General features: G+C 54.0%; 2 protein-coding genes across 7 annotated transcripts in view; both read left to right on the top strand.

Annotated features, from left to right (window-relative positions):
• The window catches only part of PLA2G6 (phospholipase A2 group VI), a 17,100-nt gene extending 2,942 nt beyond the window's left edge, over nucleotides 1-14,158 (top strand). For 4 of the 6 annotated variants that reach the window (XM_082308288.1, XM_082308290.1, XM_082308291.1 and 1 more), the window contains 13 exons: nucleotides 926-1,113; nucleotides 2,347-2,443; nucleotides 3,418-3,600; nucleotides 3,811-3,919; nucleotides 4,514-4,666; nucleotides 6,316-6,406; nucleotides 7,194-7,357; nucleotides 7,886-8,036; nucleotides 8,217-8,353; nucleotides 8,998-9,152; nucleotides 9,903-10,070; nucleotides 11,213-11,286; nucleotides 11,816-13,104. In XM_082308288.1, coding sequence (XP_082164414.1) covers nucleotides 926-1,113; nucleotides 2,347-2,443; nucleotides 3,418-3,600; nucleotides 3,811-3,919; nucleotides 4,514-4,666; nucleotides 6,316-6,406; nucleotides 7,194-7,357; nucleotides 7,886-8,036; nucleotides 8,217-8,353; nucleotides 8,998-9,152; nucleotides 9,903-10,070; nucleotides 11,213-11,286; nucleotides 11,816-11,957 — 1,812 coding nt within the window. In that variant the 3' untranslated portion in view covers nucleotides 11,958-13,104. The other 2 variants (XR_014227835.1, XR_014227836.1) reach the window with 2 other exon arrangements.
• Nucleotides 14,158-26,126, top strand: BAIAP2L2 (BAR/IMD domain containing adaptor protein 2 like 2). The gene is made up of 14 exons (XM_082308292.1): nucleotides 14,158-14,547; nucleotides 15,539-15,614; nucleotides 15,934-16,020; nucleotides 17,135-17,196; nucleotides 17,747-17,818; nucleotides 18,434-18,550; nucleotides 18,956-19,102; nucleotides 19,579-19,731; nucleotides 20,006-20,144; nucleotides 20,944-21,169; nucleotides 22,138-22,209; nucleotides 22,554-22,734; nucleotides 24,588-24,622; nucleotides 25,445-26,126. The coding sequence occupies exons 1-14, from the start codon at nucleotides 14,509-14,511 to the stop codon at nucleotides 25,515-25,517; spliced, it is 1,479 nt and encodes a 492-aa protein (XP_082164418.1). The 5' UTR covers nucleotides 14,158-14,508; the 3' UTR covers nucleotides 25,518-26,126.

The following is a 26,126-nucleotide window of genomic DNA, read 5'->3' as shown; positions in this document are numbered from 1 at the left end:
CCAGTGTGAGACCGGCTCTCCCCTACGGCTGCACCCCCGACATTTGCCCAATACCTCTGTTGTGACAGCTCTCCCTCTGCCCACCAGGCTGTGCTGGGGTTTCCTAACGCGTGGTGGTGGTGGATGACAATCGGGGCTTGCCGTGCTGTGGAGCAGGGCAGTTAAGACCTTTGTATTAAAAAGATATCCTCTTCCTTTATTTCTCTGATGGCAGCCACTTGGCTTGTTACAGAAACACTTCCAGGTCTGATCTGTCTCCTGTTTGTTTCTTTTCTCTCTTGATTCCTTGCTAAATCAGATAAAAGACACTCTAAATTCCTGCTTCTCTTGTGTGCGTCAGGGCTTGCAGGGATTCCCCAGAATGGCAGTGGAATATTTTTGTGTAACAAACCAGTCAGCAGGTAACAGGTCTAAAATTTATAGGAAGAATAGAAAAATTCCTTCAAACATATCCCCACATGCATAGTTTAAACAGAATCCTGTTTGTATCTGAAAGCAATAGTGGAGTTGCAGGGGAGGTTGAGCTCTGGCCCGCTGACTGGCCGTGGTAACTGATGGGGCTGCAGGAGGAGAGGAAACTACTGGTTTCAGTTAGCGCTCTCGTTCGGTTGGGCTGAGCTTGGCTCTCGCAGTAGGAGACGGTGGGAGTCTGCTGGGCTGTGTCCTTCAAGGTGGTGTGAGCTCTGAGGGGTGTTTCAGAAGCACCCGGGCCAGAGGAAGAGGGCACAGAGAGCAGTGATATACCCTTTAGGAAGAGAAAGCAAGGAGCACTTCCATAGCTACTGTGTTGGAAGCCGGGGTGGAGAGGACAGGCTGCAGCACCGTGAGGAACCCAGTGCTCCAGAGTCTGTCCTCGGAGCCCAGGAAGAGAGACCGTGCTCTTCCGTGTCTGTCTATTTATTTATCTATTGTCTCCTCTTCCCAGCTCCTGGGCAGTACCCCAACTGCCTGCTTGGACCACCTGAGCCACGAAGGGCTGACCGCTCTGCATCTCGCTTGTCAGCTGGGCAAAGAGGACATGGTCAGGTCTCTGCTGAAATGCCGCGCCAGCTGCAGCGTCATGGGGACGCTGGGCTACCCCATCCACACAGCACTGAAGTTCTCCCAAAAGGGGTAAGTAACCGCTTGGGCTGCCGGAACAGGGCTCTTCCTCCAGTCTGGGGACCTGTCTGCTTGCTCGGGGTTGTCCAAGACTGGCCCCCCTTCAGGGCAGTGCTCAGTAGGAAGATGTCCTGTGCTGTCCTCTGCTGCATCACTGAGTTGGCAAAAGAACAGAGAAGTGCTGGTATGGAAAAGAAACACTTTCAGAAAAAATGTTTTTCCCTGAATTTGTATATATTATTTAGTATCAGACTTCCCGAGAAAGACACAGATTTTTAAAAAAATGTTTGTGAAATACTTTTTCTCAGAATGAGCTGTGAGAAGATGATTTACTGATGCTTAAATAGTATTGCTAATTGCTGTACCTCTGTGTTTGAGTGCTCTGATCCTAATAAGCTTTCATTTCAAAGCCTAGTTATTCCTGTCTCCTGTGGGCCAAAGGTACTCTTGACTCTTAATAACACACTCTGGAACTGAATCAAAAGAGACATGATGTTTACTCCCCGTTGTTTTCCCCAGAGAAATTTGATTCTCTTTGTATGTACTTTGTAATACTTAATTTTCATAGAGTGTCCGAGCTCTACAAATCGGGCTCTCAAGTCAACACCAGCTGCTGCTAGCTATTTTTTCAGCATTTTGAAAAGTGCTTTCCAACATTAGAGACATATTCACAAGCCAAAAATGTGCTTAGGTCCCTTAGTTTGCAGTGGGGCTCGATCTCTTGTACACGGTTTATTTGGTGGTGTTTCAGGGTGGAGAGCGTATGCTTGTTTCGTAAGTCCTACCCACGCTTTCTAGGCACTAGATACTAGTCTGTTCACAGTAGGTGTGATTTTTCACTCATAGGAAAGTACACAGATTCTTAATTTCAGCAAGTATTTAACTATTTCAGTTTTATCCCCACGTTTCCACAGAGAGAGAGGGAGAAGAGAAGAATTTCCTCTCGGGTCTTGAGGGGAAATGACATATTCCTGTATTGGAGAAGCACCCAGATGTTGCTCCACAAATTGGAATTGGGAAGGGATTCTCCTGCTTCCTCCGAACGCTGTGCTGCTTGTATGCTTCCTGTTGCGCCCTTCCTTTCTAAAAAGAGCAAACTAAAACTGCAGCTGAGGAACTTGCAGGTGTTGCAGAGAGCCTGCTGCTGCTGAAGGGTTTCCTGAAAGGCTCTGGGCAGGAGGCAGGTGCTGATGTGAGTGGAGGAGACAGCAGCCACCCATCCCTTCATCTCGTTGTCTTTGCCAGGTGTGCCCAGGCCATCCTTGAGGTGGATGCCAGCCAGGTTCGCTCCAAGGATCCGCGCTATGAAGCCACTCCGCTGCACTGGGCGAAGAAGGCAGAGGTAAATGGAGCTAATCCGTGGCGAGGGCCTGTGCTGCTACCCAGCACCCTGCTAATTCCCCCTGCTGCTGACCTCTCCCTTTCCTGGGTGCATGTGCAGAGCCCTGGGAGTGTCAGAGCCCAGCCAGCAGCCCGGTGTTTGATTCTCTTTGCCCTGTGCTGATCAGTGCTGTTTGCCAAAGGGGACGGAGCAGTGGAGCCTTGCAGTGAAACAAACTGGTGGGCTCATCCCTAGTATGTCATCCTTGGCTGTGAAACTGCCAGCTTGTCCCTTTTCCGTTTTTGTTGGGGAAATTGCAGCAGTGTCTCTGTTTCCCCTGGGGGGAGCTGTCTTCTCATTACTGACAGTTTCACAGAAGGAAGCAGACTGATGCCTTGAAAACTGCAGGGAGAGTGGGAGGTAGGCACAGGGTGGTGGCATGTGGGTTGTGGTCCATCTTCTGCCAGGGATGGGCAGATCAGTAGCGTGCTATGCCGTGCTGGAGTGAATGGTGGTTGTTACAAGCAGAGGACATTCCTATGGCAGGACTGTTTTCCCTCCTGCAGCATCACATCCCTCTCAGAAACGTCCTGTGGAGTTTCAGAGCAGACATACATCTGCTTGGCTTGTAAAGAGAATATCAAAAAGCAAACTTTTTCCCTCCAGTCTGCAAGGGTTCTGGCCTGAGTAGGAACTGTTTTTTCTCCATTGCTCTCGGCCAGTTGCTACACTTGCATGTAAGTCCCAAAACATCCAGAAGCTCTAGCCAGATTGTGAAACCACCAACTAGTTCTGTGGTAAAAGGCAGAGAAACCCCATCTCCAGTGCTTGGAACAATGCAGCCGGCATCTGCCAGCCAGCCGTGTCCAGGCTAAGGGTCCCACCTCTTCCCCTGCTTTGCTTTCCGTGAGACCTGGATCGTTTGAGCGCCCAGGCGGTTGTCCTCACGATCACTTTCTCTCTTCTTGACCTGGCACTTGCACGCTTGGGCACAGATGGCACGGCTGCTACTTGAGTACGGCTCCGAGGTGAATTTGACCAGCCGGACGGCTGACATGGCTCTGCACATTGCGGTCAAGAGGGGACGCTTTGACTGCGCCATGCTGCTGCTGACACATGGGGCCCACACCAACGCCAGGGGTCAGGATGGCAACACACCACTGCACCTGGCCATGAAGGTGAGTTTTCTGCAGAGGCTGCTGGGAAGGAGAGAGAGGATTTTCTTGAAGGGTTGAGGCAGGGACAGACTCCTTTGAAATTCTCGCTGCTGTCTTTCATGGGGTGATCCCTTGTGGGTGCTTTGGCTAATGAAGAGAGGAGGGAGGGAATGAGAGATGATGTAGCCAAGGGGAGTGTGGCTCTTGACTGAGCTTTCTTTTGTCCCCTAGCATGACCACCTGGATATGATCAAAGCAATCGTCGTGTTTGGAGGAGATGTTGAGATCCCCAATGATTTCGGGGAGACACCAGGGCTATTGGCAGCCAGGAGCAGCAAAGGTGAGGGAGCATGTCAGCAGCTTTACAGGGTGAACCCGGCATCCCGTCTCCCCTTGGTGGCCAAAACAGTGTCTTGGGGAGAGGTGAAAACATGCCAGGCATGGGTGATGCTTCTCCAACATGCTTTCCCAGCTTCTAGCTGCTCACAGGGTAGGCACTTCCTGAGCTAGCGGCATAGGCTTTGTATTAATAGTCCTTGATGAATTTCTCTTCCATGAGACAGAGATGCAAGAGGAAAAGCTGGCACGCACTCCACCTCTTTCAAGCCATGATGTCAGGCACTGCAGGCTCACAACGGGATGATGCAGTGCTGCTGAACCGCCCAGGCGTAAGCAGACATGGGTGGTTCTTTGGTGGCAAGAAGTGTGTGTGGCACACACCCTTGAAGCTGCACAGCATTGGGTGCCCCTGCTGTGCACAAGTCCTGCTGCCTGGTGTTGGGGAGAGATACCCGGGACATGCTTCCCCCTTCCCCGGGTCGTCCCAGAGGTTTTGTGAGGGTCAAGGCTGCTGTGAATCTGGCAGAGCCCCCCCCGCAGTGTGTGCGTACACTGATTCTCTTTCTGATCTGTGACTCCCCCTTCGTCACCTAAGGTGCGAACCGGAAAGTGCTCTTAGACCTGCTGCAAACTGTAGGGACCGAACGCTGCCACCCACCCAATCCCGACTCCCCAAGCCTGGCACCATCTGCCGCCTCCTCCTTCCTGGAAGGCCAACCTTCCTCGCGGAGCAGCTTCAACAGCTTAGGTAAAGCCTCCCCTGGCCCTCCCTCGCTCTCCTCCCTTCTTGCTTCGCAGTGCTGTCTCAGATCTCTTCTTCAGATGGGCCGTGCTCTGGGGACTGTCTCCTAGCTCTCAGTTTCTGGTGTCCTCATTCAGCTGTTGCAGGATCCTGTCTCTTTTCTTTGTTTTTCCTGTGTGCGTACTCTAAACTCTTGTGCTCTAAACTTTTGTTTCATAGACATGACACAATGCAGCTCTGTAAAAAGGAAAGGGAAGACTGATTCCCTCACCACTCTGGAAGAGGTGTAGGACTTAGTTGCCTGCATACACTTTAGCCATTGGGTCATGTACAGAAGGGGAGGTACTTGCTGGTCTGCCTCGAGGACCTCCCAGTGTCATGCTGGGCACAAGAAAATTAGAAGCATCACTCATTCAGATCCTGGAGGCCAGGAGCTGGGAGAGGGAAGGGATGAAGCCCAAGGATAAGCAACCCTGGTCACAGGATTTATGTTATGCATAGGAAAAGCCTACCTTAGGCCATATGACTGCGTCGTAGCTTGTGCTCTGTACTGCCCAGACTGTGTGAATAAGCCCGTGGGTCTGTTCTAGGTGCCGGGCTTTACTCCTCTGGGGAGCTCTGGAGCTCAGGCAGGGGCAGCAGGAGGGGCTATGGAGTGGGCAGTGGGTGAGTTGGCTTGGAGGGAGGCTCTGACCCTCGCGAGAGCGGCATGCAGGCAGGTAACAGCCGCTTGTGGTCCACTTCCCCTCTCGGGGCTAGAGGATAACACCCTGCCCCTGCCTCAGGCCCCAGAGTGTGTCTGTATCACCACAAGTCTCACTGGCTGGTGACACCAGGACTTTCTTCTCACCATGGCCTTGTGAAGGTGACTCTCCCAGTTTCAGCGCTGATGCAGTGACAGAGCCAAGGCCCTTTTTCGTCCTGGACTCTGGCCCTTGAAGAAACTACTCACCACGTACATTGTCATCCACAGCCACCTTCCGGCCTGGACGCTGGCAGGAGTATTTAATGTCTCCCCCTGTTCTTTCTTCTTTTGGTTTCGCAGGCTGGCTTCTCACCTAGGCTGGATTGGTGCCCTGCACCCAGGTTGGCCTGGGTGTACAGCAGCTGAGGGGTAATGACAAGCCACCCTGTCCCCACAGCTCTCCTGCCTAGGTTACCTAGCAGGAGTAGATTTAGGTTTTATTTTATGGCTTGCAGTAAACCGCGTAGTGGGCACGCTGCTAGGCTCTGCCTTCTCTCTCGCCTACTGTGCACATCATCTGCTTCTACAAATCCTTTGTCTTTGCCAGTGCATCTCCAGCTGCCTGTTCTAAAGGACGGGGTTTCTCCTCTTTGGTGTGGAGTTTAATCTGGGGAGGGTATCTGGTGGCTATGGGTAAGATGTCTTGTGTCTCCTGCAGGGAGCTTTATTTGATTGGGGAGTTGAATGTTCTCTGTGAGATTATGGTGGAAATGATTTACCGCAGGGGTGGGAGGTTTGGGTACCCTGACCAAGTTCTGGGGACAGAGAGAAAGTAGGAAGAATAATTGAAGGTTTTCTAATTGATTAAGTATCATTTGGTTGACTAACATCTGAGGCGTGTATCAGAGGGTTCAGGTAGCAAAGTGGTCTCTAATTTTTTTTTTCCTTTTGCATGTTCATGGCCCTCTAGGGTACAAGGACCTTCTGTATGTTTCTGCAACACTTGGACAGTTGTTGAAGGCACCAGATGTGGTGGACTCGCCCAGTGAGGGCAGAAGAAAGTAAGTGAGGAACAGCTTCTGTCCAGGCTCCCATGCAACTTGAAGGTGAAAGCCGTGTGTGTGAATGCCTCCCCATCCACACCTGTGGGTGTGGCATCCTCAGAGCTGACATTATTTAGTGTCCATTGATGTTGCGGTTTTTGCCAGAAACCCCCCTGCTCCCTGTTGTGATAAATCTCGGTTCCTGTAAACAACCATCGCCTGTTCCTGCCTGCAGCCCTGGAGCTGCAGTGGAGCCCAAACTAGCAGGTGAAACCCCTGCTCTGTCCCTCTCTGCTGCTGGGCACCAAAGCTGTTTTGGCTTTGTGATTTCCCCATCTCCACGTGCTGCCCTGACATTCACCCAGCTCCTTTGCCAGGCTGTGCACTGCCTGGGCAGTGCCTGCACCTCACCTTGCACGGAGCGGAGGGGGGGTTGGCACTGAAGGGCTGCTAGCAGGATCTTAGAGCTGTCCGATTTTTATTTATGAGGCAATATCTATCACTGCATAATAAGGGACTTGGGTGCATTTTCAGCTTGTGAATGTCTCTCTGGTGTAGAGGTTAGAGATGGCTAAAAGAGCAAGTGGTGTTGCACCAGCTCTGACGAGGCTTGTCTGGCCGTGTTCAGTCTTACTTGCATCTGAGGAAGCACCGTTGGATATATTTGTTCACTGATCACACTGTCCACAGCAGTGTTCTTGTTAATGACCTAGTTTCCTATGCGCAGGGCTGCTTTCCCACGTGGCGTGCTGTGATTTGTAAGCTGTCCCACAGCTCCCAGTCATCTGTATCTCTCTCTCTTCAGTCACGACCGCCTCCTGTGCCTGGATGGAGGCGGCATCCGGGGCCTGGTGCTCATCCAGCTCCTCCTGGCTATTGAAAAGGCTGCAGGCCGTCCCATTCGTGAGATTTTTGACTGGATCGCGGGGACCAGCACCGGGGGGATCTTGGCCTTGGCTATTGTACACGGTGAGGACGGTGCAAATAATGGGCCCCTTATCGCTCCTGTGGGCTTGAGCGCTCCTCTGTGGGGAGCGGATGCAGGGTGGGAGCTGCTTCTCTGAGTCCCAACTGAGATTTGTTGTCCCTGCCAAAGGAGGGAAGGGGTGTTCGTTAATGAAGGAAAGTCTAGACCTGACTTTGTGCTCGATTCTCATGGCAGCTGGCCTTGAGCAGCTTTCTGGGTTTTGGGAAGCATGTGGTGGCAGAGTGCAGTGTTCTGTTCTTCCTGCTCTCTTCACGGGGATTTCACAACAAGGTGATCGGCACTTTCTGGTAGTGGGAAACTATGCTCCGAGCTTGCCCTTCCTCTTTAATCCTTCCTAGCCATGCTGCTGAGGTCTGAGCAGATGACAGGCAGCCTGGGAAGGGGATGGGATTGGGAGTGACGCGTCCCATCTCCCGCTTGTCCTGGAAAGTCCCAGCTCTGATATGCTGTTTGTTCTGCCTGCCCTTCCTCCCACCCCCTGCTTCTGCCGACGCTGTTGCCCATCTCAGGGAAATCCATGGACTACATGCGCTGCCTGTACTTCCGCATGAAGGACATGGTGTTCCGGGGGTCTCGGCCCTACGAGTCGGAGCCCCTGGATGAGTTCTTGAAGAAGGAATTTGGGGAAAACACCAAAATGACAGATGTCCAAAAACCCAAGTAAGTCCTGCCTGGGGCTGCGCTGGTTGATGCTGTCCTGTGCGTGCTCTAGACCCCTCAGCAGAGATGCTCAGCTTCTCCTTAGAGCAGATCTGGAGGAGTGTGATGTGCAAACTATTGAAGCCATAAGTATGGGCTTTTTTCCATTTTACTCTTATTCTGTCATGTCCTCTCCCCCAGGGTTATGGTGACAGGGACGTTGTGCGACCGGCAACCAGCTGAGCTCCACCTTTTCCGGAATTACCCCGTACCAGAAACAAAAACTTCCACTGAATACAAGACAAGCGCGTCTTTCAAACCACTCACTCAGCCAGAAGGTAAATGCTAGCACACAGCAGTCCAGCTGGTTGGCAGGGGAGGGGGCTGTCCCTCAGAGACAGAAGATTTCCTCTTCTTCCTCCCATTGCTCTGATAATTGGGGTGTCCCAGCAATGGCTCATCCCTGATCTTGACTTGTAGCTTGGTCCTAGTGATGGTTCCCTTTTCTCCTCTCTCCTCCTACCTTGGCTTCTCTTGTACCAGGAACAGGGGCTGGCTAGTGAGGTTCATGAGGAAGGGGTGTGCTGGAGGAGCCCTGCGTACAGTCAGTACCTTTCCCTGGGCTCTCAGGAGCAGATTAACATGAAAAAGCTGTGTAACTGAAGCACGCAGCCCCCTCCAGCTTGCTTCTTTCTTTGTCTAGCAAACATAACTGGTTCACCATCGAAATAGCGGCAATGAAGCCGGTAGAGAGTGAATTTGACCCAGGATACGTAGAAGGTGGTGAGAACATCTTTTAAAGCCCCCCAGAATAATCTTATGCATCCAAGCAGAGGGCCTACTGTTGCGAGAAAGAGGCACAACTATCTAGGGCAGGGTCTTCTGGGATTGCAAGCCCTCCTGCTTTGTGTTGGTGAAGGCGGGGTGCTTCTTCCATGCAGGAAAGTTGCTGCAAGAGGCTGTACGCTTTCTCTCCCTCCAGACCAACTTGTATGGCGTGCTGCCCGCTGCAGCGGTGCGGCTCCCACTTATTTCCGGCCGATAGGCCGCTTTCTGGATGGCGGGCTGCTAGCCAACAATCCAACCCTCGATGCCATGGCAGAGATCCACGAGTACAACAAGACGCTGATCAAGAAGGTGAGGGAAATCCTGGCCCTGTCTGGTAACTGGGGCTTTATTGGCTCCACTGAGCCTCCCTTGAAGGGGAGGAGGGTTTGGGAATGGATGCCTCTCTAGTGGATAAACAAGTTAGCAGTGTAGCACCCTAGAAGGGAGTGTATGGAGGGGGATGTGTGTTGGGAATGGTGGCTGAGAGGTGAAATGCCTCTTCTGACAAGGGTGTGAGACAGGGAGGCAGCCCCGTCAGCCTATCCTTGCTACTTTGAGCAAGGATGATTCAGTTGATGGTTGTGTGTGGCCCTTGGCACAGCTCTGCAGGGCCTTTGTCTGCCCAAAAATAAAGGGAGAAGATGATGGTAGGGCACTCTGCAAGGCTGAAGAATGAATGCCTTCTGTGGTGTGGCAGGTTCCTCAGAAAGATGACTAGCTACTGGCAGCTACTGCTCCCTCTAGCTGAAAGGGGAGGTGCGTTGCCAAAATGACTGAAAGAGTTGGACTGTTTCATAGTCATCTGGTCCTAGAACTCATCTTTGGGGTGATCCCATGGGTTTGCGTGCAGCCAGGGGCGTAAGGGACAGAACAGTGCAACTGTTGAAGTCATGTGGATTATACCTGTCTCACCGGGCAGTACTAAAGGGGGAGGATGGGGGAGAGAAGAGGCAACCGAGCCTTTTGCCTTGGCTTTCAGAGCTTCCCCTAGACTGCTGTGAAGGACGTGCTCCACCTTAATTGTTGGTCCTTGCAAACAAATCTTTTGTTTGTCCACAGGGTCAGAGGCAGAAAGTAAGAAAATTGGGGTTGGTGGTCTCCCTGGGGACAGGGAAGCCTCCGCAGGTCCCAGTGAGCTCTGTGGATGTTTTCCGCCCCTCCAACCCTTGGGAGCTGGCGAAGACCGTCTTTGGGGCCAGGGAGCTTGGCAAGATGGTGGTGGATTGTGTGAGTACTGGGAGGAGGGGATGGGGGAAAACCCCTGGGGCTGCTTGCAGGGAGGGAGCAAAGGTTTCCAGTCTTCAGCTTCTTCCTTTTGGAAGAAAACTGTATTTCCTTGGAACTGCTCCGGCCACGGCCAGTTCAAGGAATGGATGCAGTGGGTAACCGAAGAATTGCGGGAGCACAGCAGGTCTGAAGCCCAGTCTGCCTGTTCCGGGTTTCAAGTGCCAAGGGAGGTGCAGTTCCTGCAGCTGTAAGGAGCTAAAGCGTGGGAGAGCGGAGGGCAGGATGGTGGTCAGTGACCCCTAGGAAGATTTGCAGGTGTGAGTTTGTGAAACTCGGTATCTTTCCAGGGAGCATTGATTATCATCTGAGCAGCCTGGACCAAAAAATCATGCCTCAGAAAACAGCAATTAATTTTTCTTTAGAAAAGCTTGGTTATCCCCACTGGGAAATTAGGAAATGCTAGAGAAGTGGGAGTATCACTAATAAAAAGCAGTAGTTCAGAGCTGTGGTTAGAAGAGTGTAAAAGGCATACATTCTTGGATGCTTCAGAAAGAAGCTCATTAAATGTTGTACATGAAAACACTCCAAATGAATGAAAGCCAGAAAGATCATAACTGAGGTTTTGACTATAATCTGAATTCTGTCACTTTATGTCCTCTTGGCTTCCTCAAGCGAGAAAATACCTGGAGAGGTCCCTCTGCTTCCCCTGTCTTTTATTTCGGTGCTCCCAGGGAAGCTGTCCCAGGAGAGCCCAGAAAACCTGCAGTAATCACAGGCTCTACTGGTACTGGGCTTGGACAGAAATGGTTAGAGATGAAATCCCAAGGAGGCTGTGACTCAGATCATCCTGAGGGTTTCTTTAAGGGAATCCACTCGGTGCTGTGATGGATGGAGGATCTGTAGGGTGGAATTCCTTGTGTCCCAAGGATCCAGGAGCACTCTTCTTATGTTATAAAACAAACAAACAAAAAGTCACCCCAGTCTTGGTGGTGAACGTTGCCATTCAGAATGCACTTGCTCCTGGTTTTCCCCCTCCCTCTGTGGCTTGTGCACGTTCGGCTTGGTGCCAGGGGAGCCTCTTGCAGGCAGGGGGAGAGCAGTGTGACAGTCAGGCTCTAACTGTGGGCCTGTTTCTCCTGCAGTGCACTGACGCAGATGGCCCAGCTGTGGATCGTGCCAGGGCCTGGTGCGAGATGACGGATATCCCATATTTCCGGTAGGAGCTTCCTTTCCACTCTCTGCACAGACCTATTTTTAGCCTTCTCACTTCAGACCTGGCTGTGGCATGCGTCATCCCAAATCGTGTCCCCTCCAGCAGCATGCCTGCCCAGACCTGTCCCCCCGCCCCCTTTCCTTATGCCTCGGTGACATATCGGAGGATGCCATGGCCCGCTCTATGAGCTGATGCACCGAGCGCGCCTTGTCTGGGGTCGGATAGTGGGGGCTCAGGGGACGCTGTCTAGCAGGGTCCTTAGGGGATGTGCATCCTGCCCTATTCCACCACGCACAGCGTGTTTTGAGGCTCGTGCCGTAGGTGGTGCAGTTGCTGAACTGAGTCTTGGCCTTAAGCGTGGTTGTGCCTTGAAGGAGGGGGAAGGCCTCCGCTCTGCAAGCCTGCTAGATAAGGGGAAGCGAATGCCGAGGACGGCGGGAGTTGCTTCGCACAAGTCCTGCGCTTGGCACGCTTGCTGCCTTGTCGCGCTCGTGTTTGTGCCCAGCTGGTGATGCTGTCTTGCCGTACGCAGGCTCAGCCCTCAGCTGCACACGGAGGTGATGTTGGACGAGGTGAACGACACCGTGCTGGTGAACGCTCTCTGGGACACCCAGCTTTACATCTACCAGCAGCGGGAGCAGTTTGAACAGCTGGTGAAACATCTCTGCCGATGACTGACCTGGAGGTTCCTGTTCCGCATCCCCATGGCAAGGAGCAGCAGACACTGAAATGGCTTGGATTTGCCCTTGAACCAAGACGTTGAGGTGGGGGAGGGACTACTACTACTACTAATAATGAGGAATTAATGATATTTAATAGACGGCAGCGCACATACACATGTATTCCAGGACACACCCATGTATTCCCTGACAGCTGTGAAATGCTGACAGTTATCTTTGTACTGTAGCCCTGTCTCTGCTGCTGTGCTCGGTTTTGCTGCCCTGCTCTCTGACCGTACAACCCTTCTCAGAAGCCGGAGCCCCCACCTACCTGTCTTGAGCTGTAGCAGCTGGAGTCTGTCTCCTGCCTGTGCAGCACCTCCACTGACAAAGCACCGTGCACCTTCCCACATCGCAGAATGGGCCAAGGCCAGATAAAGCTTCAGGGATTACTTGGCCCACTGGGGCCAAGGTGTTTCGGAGTGTACGGTATGGGGAAAAGGGATTATTCTTCCCTCAACACACCTGGTTTGAAGTGGAGCAGAAACGCTGCAACTTTCTGCAGTAGATATGATGCAGAATGTTGTGACTGACCTTGGGAGAAGGGGGAACCTTTCCTGACTCAGTTGTCTTCTGTAGCACCTTCCCCTTTCCCCTCCGAGGCAGGCTGGCAATGCAGGTACTGACCGTGCCCAGGGTGGGAGCAGACCCCGCCCCGAGACTGTTTTGTGCCACCTGCCTTGCTGTGCTACTCAGCTCAAGGGCTGAGGTGTGAAAGCCTGTCTTAACGCGCAGCAAGCTCAAGATGAGGGACAATAGCCTTGGCTTGGTAGAGAGATCATTTCTCTTTATTCTTAATGTGGAATTGAAATGCTCTGAGATCATTCCCACCAAAGAAGCTGACCCTGTGACAATTGGGATTTACTTTTCTTACTGCTGGAAATTCCATTGTGAATGCTGTAATACTCAATGTTTCTGCAGTCAATTTTCATATTTATAAATAATTTATGTATCTATTTGGAGGCATTTTGAGGAGTAACCTGAAAAACTGAATTCTTAGTCATTTGCTTTTGACTGGATGGACTGCTGTTGTGAACAGTGCTTCTATGCAAAGCTAACCTGCCCTGAAATAAAGAGAGGTTTGCATTTGGTTCCACTGTCATGCAGTCCATGGTTGTCTTGTCTCTCTCTCTCCATCCTACCAAGTCCCAGAGGGGTTCTGAGCTTGCAGCCTCTGAATTTCTTACAAGTAGAAAATGAGGAACTGAGCTCCTTGAGACACGGGGTTATACCTGAAGAGGTGAATGGCCTGTCCCTGCAGCCAGCCCTGGGAGCACGTGTGTGGTGTGAGGGGCCCACGAAGTGCAACACCGCATGCTGGCCTGATCAGTTGCAGCCGATGGAGAGGCTTTGGACCAGCTCCCATGCGAGAATCCTCTTGGAGCTGGTCTGGCCTAAAAAGAAGAACACTGAAAACCCTCGGGGTACAAATGCCTGGAGACAGGGCTTTAGCTTTGGTATCCCCAGGTGGTTCCTGGACAAGGTAACTGCTGCGAGCTTGCTGGACCTGGTGCCCGCTGATTGCTAAGGGACACCGCTGGTAGGAGTGTGGGTGCTGAGTCATGAATAGGGCTAAAAACTGATTATCTGCCTTCTGATCTTCACTTTCACAAATGAGATGGTGGAATTAAGGGGCTTTTAATGTGGAGTAAAGGTTTTCTTTTTCCTACGTAATGGAGGGGCTTACCTTCCTGTGGAAAAACAAAACCCACGTCTTGGGATGGAGAGAACATGAGCTCCCTTCTGCTTTTTGCCCCTGGCTTGCACTCTCCCCCTCTATAAGCCTGCACCATCTGCAGGGCCTTCCCGGAGTGGTCTGTGCCCGGGCTCCTTGCACGCAGGCAGGGAGAGCAGGAGGGTTCAGGCACAAGCTCATACCTGCCGTTAAGGAGTCTCATTGAGACCGGGAGTGGGAGGGATGCTACGAGCCAGAGGGCTGAGGCCTGGGCTGGGGGAACAGTGGGCAGGGAAGAGGTGAAACCTGCTTTGAGCTTTCCTTACGTTTCCCCCCAGCCTCTGCTATTTGCTGCTTGCGATTGCAAGCTGTGCGCGAGGGACCTGAGGATGCTCTGCTAGCGCAGCGAGGCCGAGCGAGCCACCTCCGAGCGGTGGCAGTGACGGAGGCAGCGAGCCATAAGGCGGTTACTCTGGCAGGTGGCTGGCTCCGCAGGTGTCGGGGCAGGGAGAGCTGGGTACCGAGCCGGCAATCAATAATTCAAGGAGGTGGTCACGTGCCCTTGCTGGCTGTCGCAGGATTCCTCTCTCCCCAGCGTCCGGTTACTTCCAGAGATCAAGTTCCAGCCCCTTGGCTGGTGAATTATTAAACTCCAGCGGTGCTGAATTCCCTTTGTACCACGTCTGTGTCTTCCTGCTGTCCTACCTTGCCAGTGACGGGCTCTTTCCATCCAGCCGGCTGTGCAGAAGCAGAGTCCTCCGGACCAGCATAAGCACCTTGTGCTCTCCTTTGCTCCTTGCTTCTCCGTGGCAGTGGGAAAAGGCTCTGGAGATGGACCTGTCCCACAGATCCACCATCTCCGTCTATAAGGTGAGTGCCGACACCAGAGGCTGCTCCTGTTTGCCTAGGGGAGACGTGCGGGTGGGAGGAGAAGAGCTGTTTTCTGCCAAAGGCTCCCTTAAAGGGTGGACAGCCGAGGGCCGGATCCGTCCCCAGGCTGAACTGCAGCAGCTCCTGTGGGCTCTGGGCTGTGTTTGAGAGCAGACGGCTGGTGGGAGGGGAGGGTGGTGTGGGTCTTAAGGCAGATCTGGGAAGGAACTGGGCAACCAGGGTGGTTTGGACATGGAGCATGTTTATGAAGGGTGACATGCCTTGGTTGCCAGTAGGAAGCTGGAGCTCAGTCAGCTGTTTTCCCCTTTGCTGGAAAGAGAAGTCTGATCTCATGAACACTTCCCTACGCATATTGGTGCTGCACCAAGATGGTGAGGGCTGGGAGAAGGGAGAATTGCTTATTCCAGCCTCTGGTCTTCTCTGCTATAGGCAATAAACACCTTTGATACATACAGCAGGTAAGAGCAGAGAGGCTGGTCTGAAGCAGTCCATTCCTTCTCTTAGCAAGCTGCTGACTCTGGCAGTGCACCAAATCCTGGCCAGGAAAAAGTCGTGTTCATGCCTGTATAATAAGCAGTGGCCCTCACCCCAAAAGGCTCAGGGGTGAGGGGAAAGGCTGCTCAGGTCCCCTTGCAGTTACTCCCCTGTTTTGCAGTGGGTGTGGGGCCTTGGGAGAAAGCCATCTTCAGGTGACCACTTGGCTCTCCAGCGAGCTACCTTGCCCTCTGGCATTGTTCCTCTCCCAGCTGGCTGGAGAGGACTCGGGGCAGCCGAAGGTCCCAGCTACCTCCGATGCAGGGAGCTGACTTTGTGCACGGCTGTAAATCGCCACGGCCATCCAGCATCGTGGCTGGGGGAGCTCTCTGGGTCCCTGCTGCACCCAGTCAAACTGCAGCGAGAGGGTATCGACCTGCTGAGGTCTCTGGGGTGTGGGGAAGGCTGGCGTTAACGTGCTTCTGCCTGGCCACAGAGTATCCTGGAGCAGTTCAACCCCGCGCTGGAGAACCTGGTGTACCTGGGGAACAACTACCTGCGTGCCTTTCATGGTGAGTGGGGTCCCACATGGCCCAGGCTCCAGATCGTGCTGCTGCATCCATCCTGGGTGTCCACTGTGCATCAGGAGGGACTGCTGTCACCCAGGGCAAGGCTGCTGGTCCCCACCATGGCATGTCCTCAGCTGCTCTTACTCACTTTTTTCTCCTGCTCCACGACCCGCTGCTGTTATTAGGCGCAGATGGGGAGAGACAGGGTGCCCTTGCCTATAGGCAAGGTACCAGGGGGTGGCTGTCCTGCGTGCTGCTTGCTGGAGCTGGTGATGGGGGGAAGGCAGGCCAGATCCTTACCTTCCCTCTTCTCCCCTCACAGCATTATCCAAAGCGGCTGAAGTGTATTTTAAGGCAATCGAGAAGATTGGGGAGCAAGCACTGCAGAGCTCCACCTCACATGTGCTGGGTAAGGCTCTCCCGTTCATCATCTTCTGTCCTGTGATGAGCCACAGTTAGATTTTTTTGGCCTTCCCCCTTAGCTAGTCCCTTTCTAGGCGTTGGGGGAAGGAAGAAAACTCCTCTAAATGGTGTCTCACAGCATCAGGCCCTGTCCAGGCATTAAGAGTCAAATTTATTGTGTATCCTTGATATCCCCCAAGGCCCCAGCACTCTCCCCTGTATCCCTCTGAGATCAATGACTGAGCCCAGGTCCTGGGATGGACCTCCAGTGATGGACCTCTCATGGAAACCAGTCATTGCTGAGGCATCCTGCCCTGAGAGATGAAGTTTTCATCTTGGAGGAACCATTTTGGTCCTCCTTGCAGGTGTGAGGGAAAAGCCGGAGAGCATGGGCTGACGACAGCTGATGGAGTGTTGTCCTCCTGAGCCTGCAGCCTGCTGAAATGGCAGCTCGGAGCTGAGGGGCTTACGCTCAGCAGTGCAAATAATTCTGCAGCCTAATGTCAGCTAAATATGTTCGGGAACTGCTCTGATACTTAACATTTTAGTAAAAGACTTCCAGCAGATGTGTCCCTTCTGCAGGCTCCTACCGTCATCTGCACCACCCAGCTCACTCTTCTGCTCCCTGTCATCAGTCTCGTCCCTTCACGATTTCATAAAGCCAACACCGGTGAAGCGGGACTGCACACAGCATCAGCAGCGGGTGCTGTACCTGCTTTCCTGTAGGACAGCCAGAGCCGTGCACCGTAGCTGGGTGCCATTGGGGTTGGAAATGGGGCTCGTAGGGGCTGCGGCAGAGCAGAAACCCAGCACCCAGAGCCCATGGCAGAGCCGAGGCTGCCTGTTGGCACCACGGGCTGTAACAGAGTGCTGGTCTGGCAGGTTCATGGGCTGGAGCAATCCCACATTGGCAGTGCCTGGGAAGCGGTGGTGAAGCTGAGCCCTGGGCAGGAAGGCTACCAGCCTCTCTCAGGGTGCAGAGAGCAGTGCGTTGCGATATCTGTTGGACTTTCACACCTGTATATCATCAGCCTGAGTTGCACGCTACTGCTCTGCCTCTTTGGGCACACAAGGAAATGGCTGCGGGATTTTTCTACCCTCTCCTGTCTCTTTCCCTGAAGGTGAAATTCTGATGCAGATGTCTGACACACAGAGACTACTGAGCTCTGATTTGGAAGTCGTGGTGAGTGATTTTCTTGGGGGCTAGTACAGGTGGGGAAAAAAGGGACTTCCTTAAGCACAGCATGGCGGCATTTGCCCAATTTGCCCCATCTCCCGCCCCCTGACATGCCTGCTGGCAGGTGCCTGCCTCCCTGCTATCCCTGTTGCATGTGAAAGAGGCATGTTCAGAGCCGGCGTGCCCAGAGCCTGGCTGTTGTTCAATGTTTGGTGCCCTTGGTGGACTGTCACCACCTCTCCACAAGCGCGGTGGCAGGCGCTCAGTAGACTGAGCAATGCCCGGCTCTGAAGATGTGGGTGGCAGCGGTGGGACAGGAGTGGAAGGGATGCTAACCCTTCCAGACACTGCTGTTTGTGCCCGTGACGAAGCTCGGGGGTTAACGGTCGGGTGGGTGCCGACCCCGAGGCTGCAGGGCTGATCCATGGTAGCCCATTTCTGGCTTCTGCATGGGGTCCAGGTGGCAAAGGAGTCGCTAGCTCTGTGGGTTTTGTGAGCTGCCCCTTCACCCCATATGGTGAAGGGACGAGGGTGATGGCTGCTCTGCCTCTTCCAGGCTCAGACCTTCCATGTGGACCTGCTGCAGCACATGGAGAAGAACACCAAAATGGATGTACAGTTCATCAGTGTGAGTGATGAACTTCCTTCTCCTTCTCAGCCTTCCTTGTTTCCCTCTACCCAAGGGCTTTCGCTTGAGCATTTGAGGTGTTTCCTTGACTTTCCTCGGCAGGAGTCAGGGGACTTATCTTTTTCTCTTGTGATGGGCCAAACCCCCCTAGTTTGGCTGATGATGGAGAACTAAAGAGGGCAGGCGACTGTTCTCCTTTGTGCAGTGGGACTTGCCGAATGCTTCAATGGAGCTGAGAGACTTGGCACCCCAAAAGCAGAGTTCTCAGCTTCTCCGAACCACAGCCTTGGCAGGGGTGTGGGTCCTGTGCCGTTGTGGCCCAGCTGGCCATGGCGGTGGGTGGTGTCATGGAGGGAGACAGGGGCCTGGGGGCTTGCTCCCAGTGCTGGGGGAGCTGGGTGCCAGTTTTTGCTCCTGAGATCCTGAGGCTCATTAGCACTCTGGGGCCTTTCAAAATGAAGAGAAAGGTAAAGAAAGACTTTTTATAAGAGGTCCAGGTGAAGCCCAATTTCAGGGGGACTCAAATGCTCAACCACCCATCAGAGCAGGACCCCTGCTGCATCACAGTGTGGCTGGGTCTCCAGTTCCTCACCCAGCCTGGTTTCTCCCTGGCAGGAAAGCCAGAAGCAGTATGAGCTGGAGTACCAGCGCAGAGCCACCAACCTGGATAAGTGCATGGCAGAGCTGTGGAGAATGGAAAGGGCCCGTGATAAAAATGTCCGGGAGATGAAGGTGAGCAGCGATTGGAGGAAGGGGAGTTGGAAAAAGAACTGGATGATTTATCTGGAGCCAGGACTGATTTCTGAGCAACCTTGTTTTTCCTTAAAAGCCAGGGGGTTGTCCCCAACATTCAAAAGGCAGCAGGCTTATCTGGAAAGGAAAAAACTCCTTTTCTGCAGAGTGCTGTTGACCTGTGCCGCACACTCCTGCCAAGCCCTTGCCTCATTTAGCAAGCCTCAGTGAGCAAGGACTTGGTCCCTGGCACTTTGCTCTAGCTCCTTTGTGCTGCACCAGCACTGCGAGCGGACTGGGAAGGCGGTAGACACAATGACTCGTTTCACCCTTCCCCTGCCGTGTGTGAGCCCACTCTGCCGGGTTTACACTGATCCCTTCCTCCCTCTTTCCCCTGTGGTCCAGGAGAATGTGATGCGGCTGCGCTCGGAGATGCAGGCGTTCGTCTCTGAGAGCCAGAGGGAGGCTGAGCTGGAGGAGAAACGCCGCTACCGCTTCCTGGCTGAAAAGCACCAGATGCTCTACAACACTCTCCTCCAGTTTTACAGCAGGGTACGGCCCTGGCACGCTGGGGAGCGGAGCTGGGGAAGCAGGCAGCATGGCTGGAGGTGGGGCATGCAGGCAGGAGGGAGCCAGGGCTGAGCTGCCCCTTGGGTGAAGGCAGCATCTGTGCATGGACTGGGCAGGAGACTCTATTTTGTTTCTTGCTGTGGGGTCCAGGCTGACTGTACTAGGCTGGGAGAGCATGGCCGGGAGTGAGGATGGTGCTGACATGGGGTTAGTTGGGTGTGTGAGAATGGGAGAGGGAAGGGCGATGTAGGTGTTTATGGCAGGGTCATTGGGACCACGAGGTCTCTGCTGGAGGATGCCATCCTAGAAATTCACTCCTGTGGGGCTCTGTTTAGCCATTCCCACAAACATAATTGTGGGAGGACCTGGTCGCTAACCTAATGCACGTGGCAGCCCTTAGCTCCGTCTGTAGCTGTTCTGCCCTGTCCGTCACCCCCTCTTCTTATGTCTCCCCCCAGGCCCGGGGCGTGATCCAGACCAAGGCGCCGCAGTGGAAGGAGCAGCTGGAGGCCAGCCGCAACTCCTCAAACAGCCACTCTCAGGGGCTTCTCGCGGCCTCCCATGGCCAGGGGTATCCATCGGGCCGGCTCACGCCCACCCACCTCGAGATGGTGAGGAGCCCACAAGCAGCCTCTGCCTTGGCGGTGGCAAGGCTGCAGCTGCCCCTTTCAGGCTGCAGGGTGAGGTCAGTCCTTGGCTGACCGTGGTACTTGCTACCTTGTCCAGTTTCCGTGGCCTTTCCTGGCCGAGATGAAGGGAAGCATGTGTATGGGCTGCAATGGGGGAACGTGCTGGGTTTGGCTTTCCGAGAGGAACTGCGTATCTCTCGGAGCATCTCCCGCTTGACGCAGCCCCTGTGGATTCAGCCTCCTTTCCTTCCAACAGCCCCAGAGACCCCTTGGGGACTTTGCTTCTCCCATGACTGGGAGTAGATCCAGCATCTTCTCTTCAGAGCCTCCAGAAATGAGACTGTCTCCTCAACCAGAGCCCCCCAGGCGGCCGCTGCGGAGGACACCATCAGCCAGTATGACCCGTGTCCGGGAGCAATGCTGTGGGGAGACACAGTGGTTGGGCCTCTCTGGGAACAGGGTTGGGTTTGGAGAAGGACCACCACTCTGTCAGACCACTGGTCCTCAGCCACATTGCTGGGCATGGTGAGAGGACAGTGTGTGTGGGAGCTGGAGAGGGCAAGGCTGAATGAAGCAGGGGGTGAGCACAACCTTCAGGGCAGGGTCCATCCAGGACAAGGCCAGGTTTCCTGGCTGGCTGTGTGAGGGGGGGAACCCACAGGTGTGCAATTTTCAAGGCTCCTTGAACCATGAGGGCTGGTTCTTACTGGAGTTCCCATTTTGGTAATGCACCTTCCCTTGTGCTACAAGATTAAATATTACCCTGCCCTACAAAACCCAGCCAGTTACCTCGTGTCTCACCTGCTTTTCCTTTCTGAAAAATTTCAGCTTAAAGTGTTTAAAAAAAAAAGGGGGGCAGGGGGAGAGGAAAAATGACCCAAATTCTCAGTTGCTCTAGCAGGGTTGGGAAGAGGGACATCAGTCAGTCTTTTAGCAGGCAGTGCCTGTGCCCTAGACATCTGGCCAAAGAGGGCATAGTACAAAGCAAGTGGTTTCAGCTTGAGTTGATTTTCTCCTGCAAGATGAATGTTTTACCCTTTCCCATGCTATGCCCTGCTGCCTGCCTGCAGAGAAAGGCCATCTACCCCTCTAGGATAATTACTTGACTGGGGAATCGCTGGTCCCTTCAAGGCAGCGTGGGTCTTGCAGGAGGATGCTGGGCTCCAGCCAGACCCCTCTGATGCCTCCGTGCAGGTTTGCTCCCCACCGGCCGTACCTCCCGTTCAGGCTCCTTTGGCGAGGCCAGCAGCGGCAGCGGAGGCAGGAGGAGGAGCGGCACAGCGAGAGTGCAGGCTATCGTGCCCCACGTGACAGGCGCCAACCGGACCCTGCTACGATTTGACCCTGGGGATGTCATCACGGTGCTGATGCCGGATGCGCAGAACGGCTGGCTGTATGGCAAGCTGGAGGGCTCATCCACGTACGTGACTTTGGCACTGTAAACCGGCTTGGCAGGCTGATGCAGGCTTGTTGGGTCTGGAGTTGGGAGGCTTAAGCTCGAAATTATCTCCCCCTTCCCCTCCCAGTGTGGCTTGGGCACTGTGTCTCACCCACCATCTGGGTGGGACATCGCCATGTCCTCAGCCATGGGTTGTGCTAGCACAGGGGCTCTCCAAGCCGAGGAGATGTGGTGGGGCAGGGTGAGTGTGGATGAGCTGCCTGAGAAAGCTCCAGGGGCTTTGGGTAGAAGAGCCAGGGATGCAGTGACCCCCTCCCAGCTTGCACGACTGACTCGACTCCTGTCATGGGACCCAGCTCAGGGCCATGAACTGCTGGAGTTACCTGAGAGGCCTGGCATTTCTCAGCTCACACCACAGCTGCCACCACACCCTCCAGCACAGACAGGGCATGGAAACTGCTGCACCCAGCGCTTACTGAATTACTCCCTGTGGCGCTGCCGGCCAACATGTGTGTGCAAAGCCTGCCCTGTTCCACGCGGCATCCCTGCACCATGCTCTGCAGGGAAGCTCACACTCAGATGTGAGATGCGCAAAAGCAGTGCCTTTCTTTTTGGGGGGTTTCTGGGGTGGAGCTGCTTTGCCCTGAGGAGAAGGGATTTCCACAGCTTCCTTGTGTGCTGGCCTTGGTGACCACGCTCAGTCAGAGCATTTCTTCCTGGATTGCACCAGTGTTGCTCCTGGTAGCAGGCATTTTGCATAGCCTCTGAGATAAGCGAGTCCTGCTCCAAGCTCAAGGACTGTCTCGCAATAACCCTGTGCCCCACCTACGGGTGAAAGATGTGCAGAAACCCTGTCACACGTGGTAGCGGCAGCAGCGCCTTGGTTCATGTGTGGGATGGGTATGGATCAGGAGTGCCGGGCAGCTGGATCTGAAGAATCACAAACCATGGTTTCCTGGACCTCATTTGTCTCTCTTCCTGTGCCCTAGATGCGGCTGGTTCCCCGAAGCTTATGTCAAGCCTCTGGAGGATGCGAGGGAGATGGAGGAGCCAGCCACCAGGTAACAGGAGAGCAATTGGCCAGGCAGGAGCTGGAGTGGCTCCTGGTAGGTCACTGACACCAGCGGGATGCCTGTTTGGGGTGTGTCCCATGGAGAGCTGCAGTGCTCCCATGCTCGAGCATCTGCTGAGAGCCTCGCTGTGCCCTGAGATCTCACAGGCTGACCCTAGATGGCTCCCCTAACACGTGCAATATCTTCTCAAAGGTGCTTGTGACTGGGCCAGTCCAAGCCATGTGTATTTTCTCCAGAGACATCCCATAGATACGCGTTGTGGCTAGCACCTGTGCTGCTCCCTGTTCCTTGCTCTTTGACTCTCAACCCCACTGCCTTCTCCTCTCACTCAGGTCCTTCCCACTGCGAAGCAGTCACAGTATGGATGACATCCTGGACCGTCCCAGCACTCCATCCTTTAGCAATTACCGGCCTGCCGCTGCCCAGTCCAGTTTGCCAAACCCACCTCCCCTCTCGGTGGGTGCCAGCAGTCACCAGAGTGGGGTGGCCACCCCAGTCAGTTCTGGCTCCAAGGTGAGCGCAGGAGAAGTGTGTTCCCCTGTGTGTGTGTGTGTGTGTGTGTGTGTGGAGTGGGCCATATCTGACTTTCATCCTCCAAGGCACACCTTTTCTGTACTGGCCTGTTGCGAAAGAAAAACACCTTCCAGATGTTGGTGTGTGACCTCCTCCCTTCCTGAGCTAAGGGGTCTTCTTAGCACTGGCCTTTCTCACCCAGTCTGTTTGCATGCCACCATGTCCTGGTGGCCCCTGCCAGTCAGCCTTGTGTGTGCAGATCCACAGTGCCTGGCTTTGCTCCCCCAAGGGACTGCTTTTCTGCCCCTATTTCTCTCTCTTTTTGCTCACCAGGGACCCTTCAGTTCAGTCCTTTTCTCCATGACCTCCCAGCCTGATTTCTGGTGGCTCCAGGGCAGCACCTCTTTCTGCTAATAGTAGGACCATGGAGTGATCAGGCTGGGCTGGGAGTGGGTGACCAGCTAACAGAGATGCCATCCTCCTCCCTTCAGAGAATGGAGAGGAGTTTCGTAGGGCTCCTCCTCTAAATTCAAGCAAGGGTTAGGTTAAAGTCACAGGGAAAAGCTAGGGACAAAGGCTGAGAGCACAGCCATTTTGGAGAGCCTTAGAACAAGTTGTGTCCAAACCATGGCTTATGGCTCCACGTATCACTGCTTCCAGCTGTGGGGAATTGACTGGTGAGGACAGTCAAACTTAAAGTTGACAACAGTTAAAGATGAGGACCGGGGAGAGGGAAGGACGGTGCTGCCTGTGGGGCGTTTACTTGCTCAGTCTCATAGGAGGCTGGGAAACCTCATCTCTGGTCGCTGGTTCCAGGCCAGTGTGAGGTTGCAAGCAACCAGATGGCTCAAAGGGCTGAAAAATGTAACACTGAATTATTCTTTTTTCCTTTCACGTTCTGCTCTGTGGTTTCAGGGAGCCTCAGGCTGCACAACACAGAGGGGAACAGGCTCTGCAGCCTATTCCCTCGCTCTGGGTCACTGGTTTCCATCCGGTCCCAGGTCTAAGGTGTAGGGATAGACCTGGGACTGAGCAATGAAGCATGTGGAACATATAAAGTACCACGGCAGAGAAACTGAGCCTCATTAGAAGTTTGGAAAGACTCAGCCTTGCTCTAAACTTCTGCCCAAGACATCCTCCAGTTGAGCCAGCAGCAAATGGGTGCGTGTTTGACTTCCCAGCTGGAACGCAGATAGCCACACATGGCTTTCTTGTCTGCCACCAGCTACAGAAACCGGTGTACTTTAGCAGGCCAGTTGTCACAGATCCTTCATTATCTACTGGCCAAGAATAAGGGCCACAGGACCTAGGTCCATCTTTCTCCGTCAGGTTGGTCCGCATTTAAGCAGTATGTGGTGTAGGGCAGGCTACAGCACTACAGCTCTTGAGTTCCCTGTGGATGCAGGAAGCATGTGAAGGCACTGATGATCAACTCTTTGCCAGGGTGTGTGGGCAATGTGAGGGGGGCATCTCTGGCTGTGCTGGCAGGGTGAAATGTAGCTCAGACTGTCACTGTTTGCTGTGCTCTTCAGACATGACACTTTGGGGAGCCGAGGCATCAACTTTCTTCCCCAAGACAAAGAGAGGTCTCCTAGGGGAATAGGGAACCTGTGGTGTAGGGAAAACCCCCACCACAGAAATCAGGGTGTTATCTGTAGCAGTGAAGTTGTGGGATTATGCAAAGTTTGAATGAATAAGGAGTCAGAGCCCCATTAATAGGACTTGGGCTCCTAACTCAATTAAGTGTTTTGTGAAATCTTCCTCCGTGTGTGCGGTGTTTCCTGCCCCACTTTTGTCTCACCATTCCCCTCCCCACCCCAGATCACTCACTGCTGCCTTTCTTTTCACTGCAGAAATCAGGAGACCAGCCCCCTGAACTCTTCCCACGGTGAGTGAGGCGTGGAGCTGCGCTCTGGAATCGTCAGACAGGGGGGCATTATTACAATACTATTATTATTTAATCTTTTGGATTATCAAACGTGGGAGGAACAGGGAAGTGTCTGGAGGAAAGCAATGCACAACCCACCTTCCAGGACAGAAGGTGGGTCCGCAGAGGTGGGCCATTCTGGCTGACTGGGAAGGCTCTCTCCTACCTCTGGTAGTATGAGGCAGGACCTGAGCACCCTGAGCGGATGGCCAGACCTGCATGCTCCTTCTAATCCATCTTGGAAGAGCTGCAATAGCAGCTTGCAGCCTGGGCGTGGAGCTACGTGGTTCGTGCAGCTCTGCCTGCTTGGAAAGGGCTGAGGCGTAAGGGACATGGCTTTTAGCTTTGGTGAGTCAGTCTGTTGAGATGAGACTTGCCATAAATCCCTGCTTTCCTTCCCCCTGCAGCTGGGTTGGTGCCTCCATGTTTCTGGCATGGTGCTGTGGCTTCTTTCTGCTCCCTGACTCCTTGCTCGGAGGGTCAGAGGCCACAAGCATAGAGTGCTACTGCAAGGGACAGCCCTTTGCTGGTGTCCCTTCTTCATCCTATGGAAGAGGGAGGGTGAGCAGCCCTGAGGAGACCTCAAGGGGAACCACATGGGAACCTGCAGCAGGGTGTGTTATGGGGGGAGAAAACATACTCAGCAGCCAGCTTTACCACACTCTCCTCCTTGGCATGGAGGTGGTTGTCCGGCAGGACTAAATAGCCTTTGCTTGGTCAGTGGGGCCCCTGCATGGTCTTTGCAGATTTCCTGATGGTTGCCTGTTTCCTTTCCCCTTCCAGAGGTACCAACCCCTTTGCCACAGTCAAGCTGCGTCCCACAGTCACCAACGACCGCTCGGCACCCATCATCTGATGAAGCAGGGCTGCAGACAGCAGAGGATTTCAGCTGGGAAGGGGGAGGCAAACAAGTGACGGGCTCTGACCCCCAGCTGGGCAGCAACCTAGTGCTGCCACTCACGGAGTAACCTCTCTTTTTCCCTCCCTTCCCTCTGGGTGATGGGGACCCGTCTCGCCGGGCTGTCTGGCGTGCTTTAGCCAGCAGCAGATCCCTGCTGCTCTTTTTGGATTGCCCCTCGTCAGCCCTCCCCGTGTGATGTTACTGTACTTGAGTGGGAGAAGTCTGGTGTTACTGGTGCTGGTGGCCTGTGAGAGGGGACGCTGCTGGTCTGGGAGGCGGAGGGACAGGTGGGTAAGATCATCTGCAGCATGGGGCAGTGCTAACAGGACGAGGAAGGCGAAGCTTTGCTAGCCCCGCTGTGGGCAGAGGACACTGGCCGAATGGTCCCTTTGCTACCAGAAGAATGAACCCCAAAGGGAGGAGGCCACAAGAAGGCTTCCAGCGATGTGGTCTGGATGACGGGGTCTGCAGCATGCAGCTCTCTGCTCTCGGCCCCTTTGGCAACCATGTCCCTTTGTGGCAGCATCTGCCCCTTCTCGCCCGTGGCACAGCCCCTTCCCTTGC

This window comes from Platalea leucorodia (assembly GCF_965183815.1).
Source record: "Platalea leucorodia genome assembly, chromosome: 4".
In the NCBI taxonomy this organism is placed as follows: domain Eukaryota; kingdom Metazoa; phylum Chordata; class Aves; order Pelecaniformes; family Threskiornithidae; genus Platalea; species Platalea leucorodia.
This window is presented reverse-complemented; position numbering and strand designations above follow the sequence as displayed.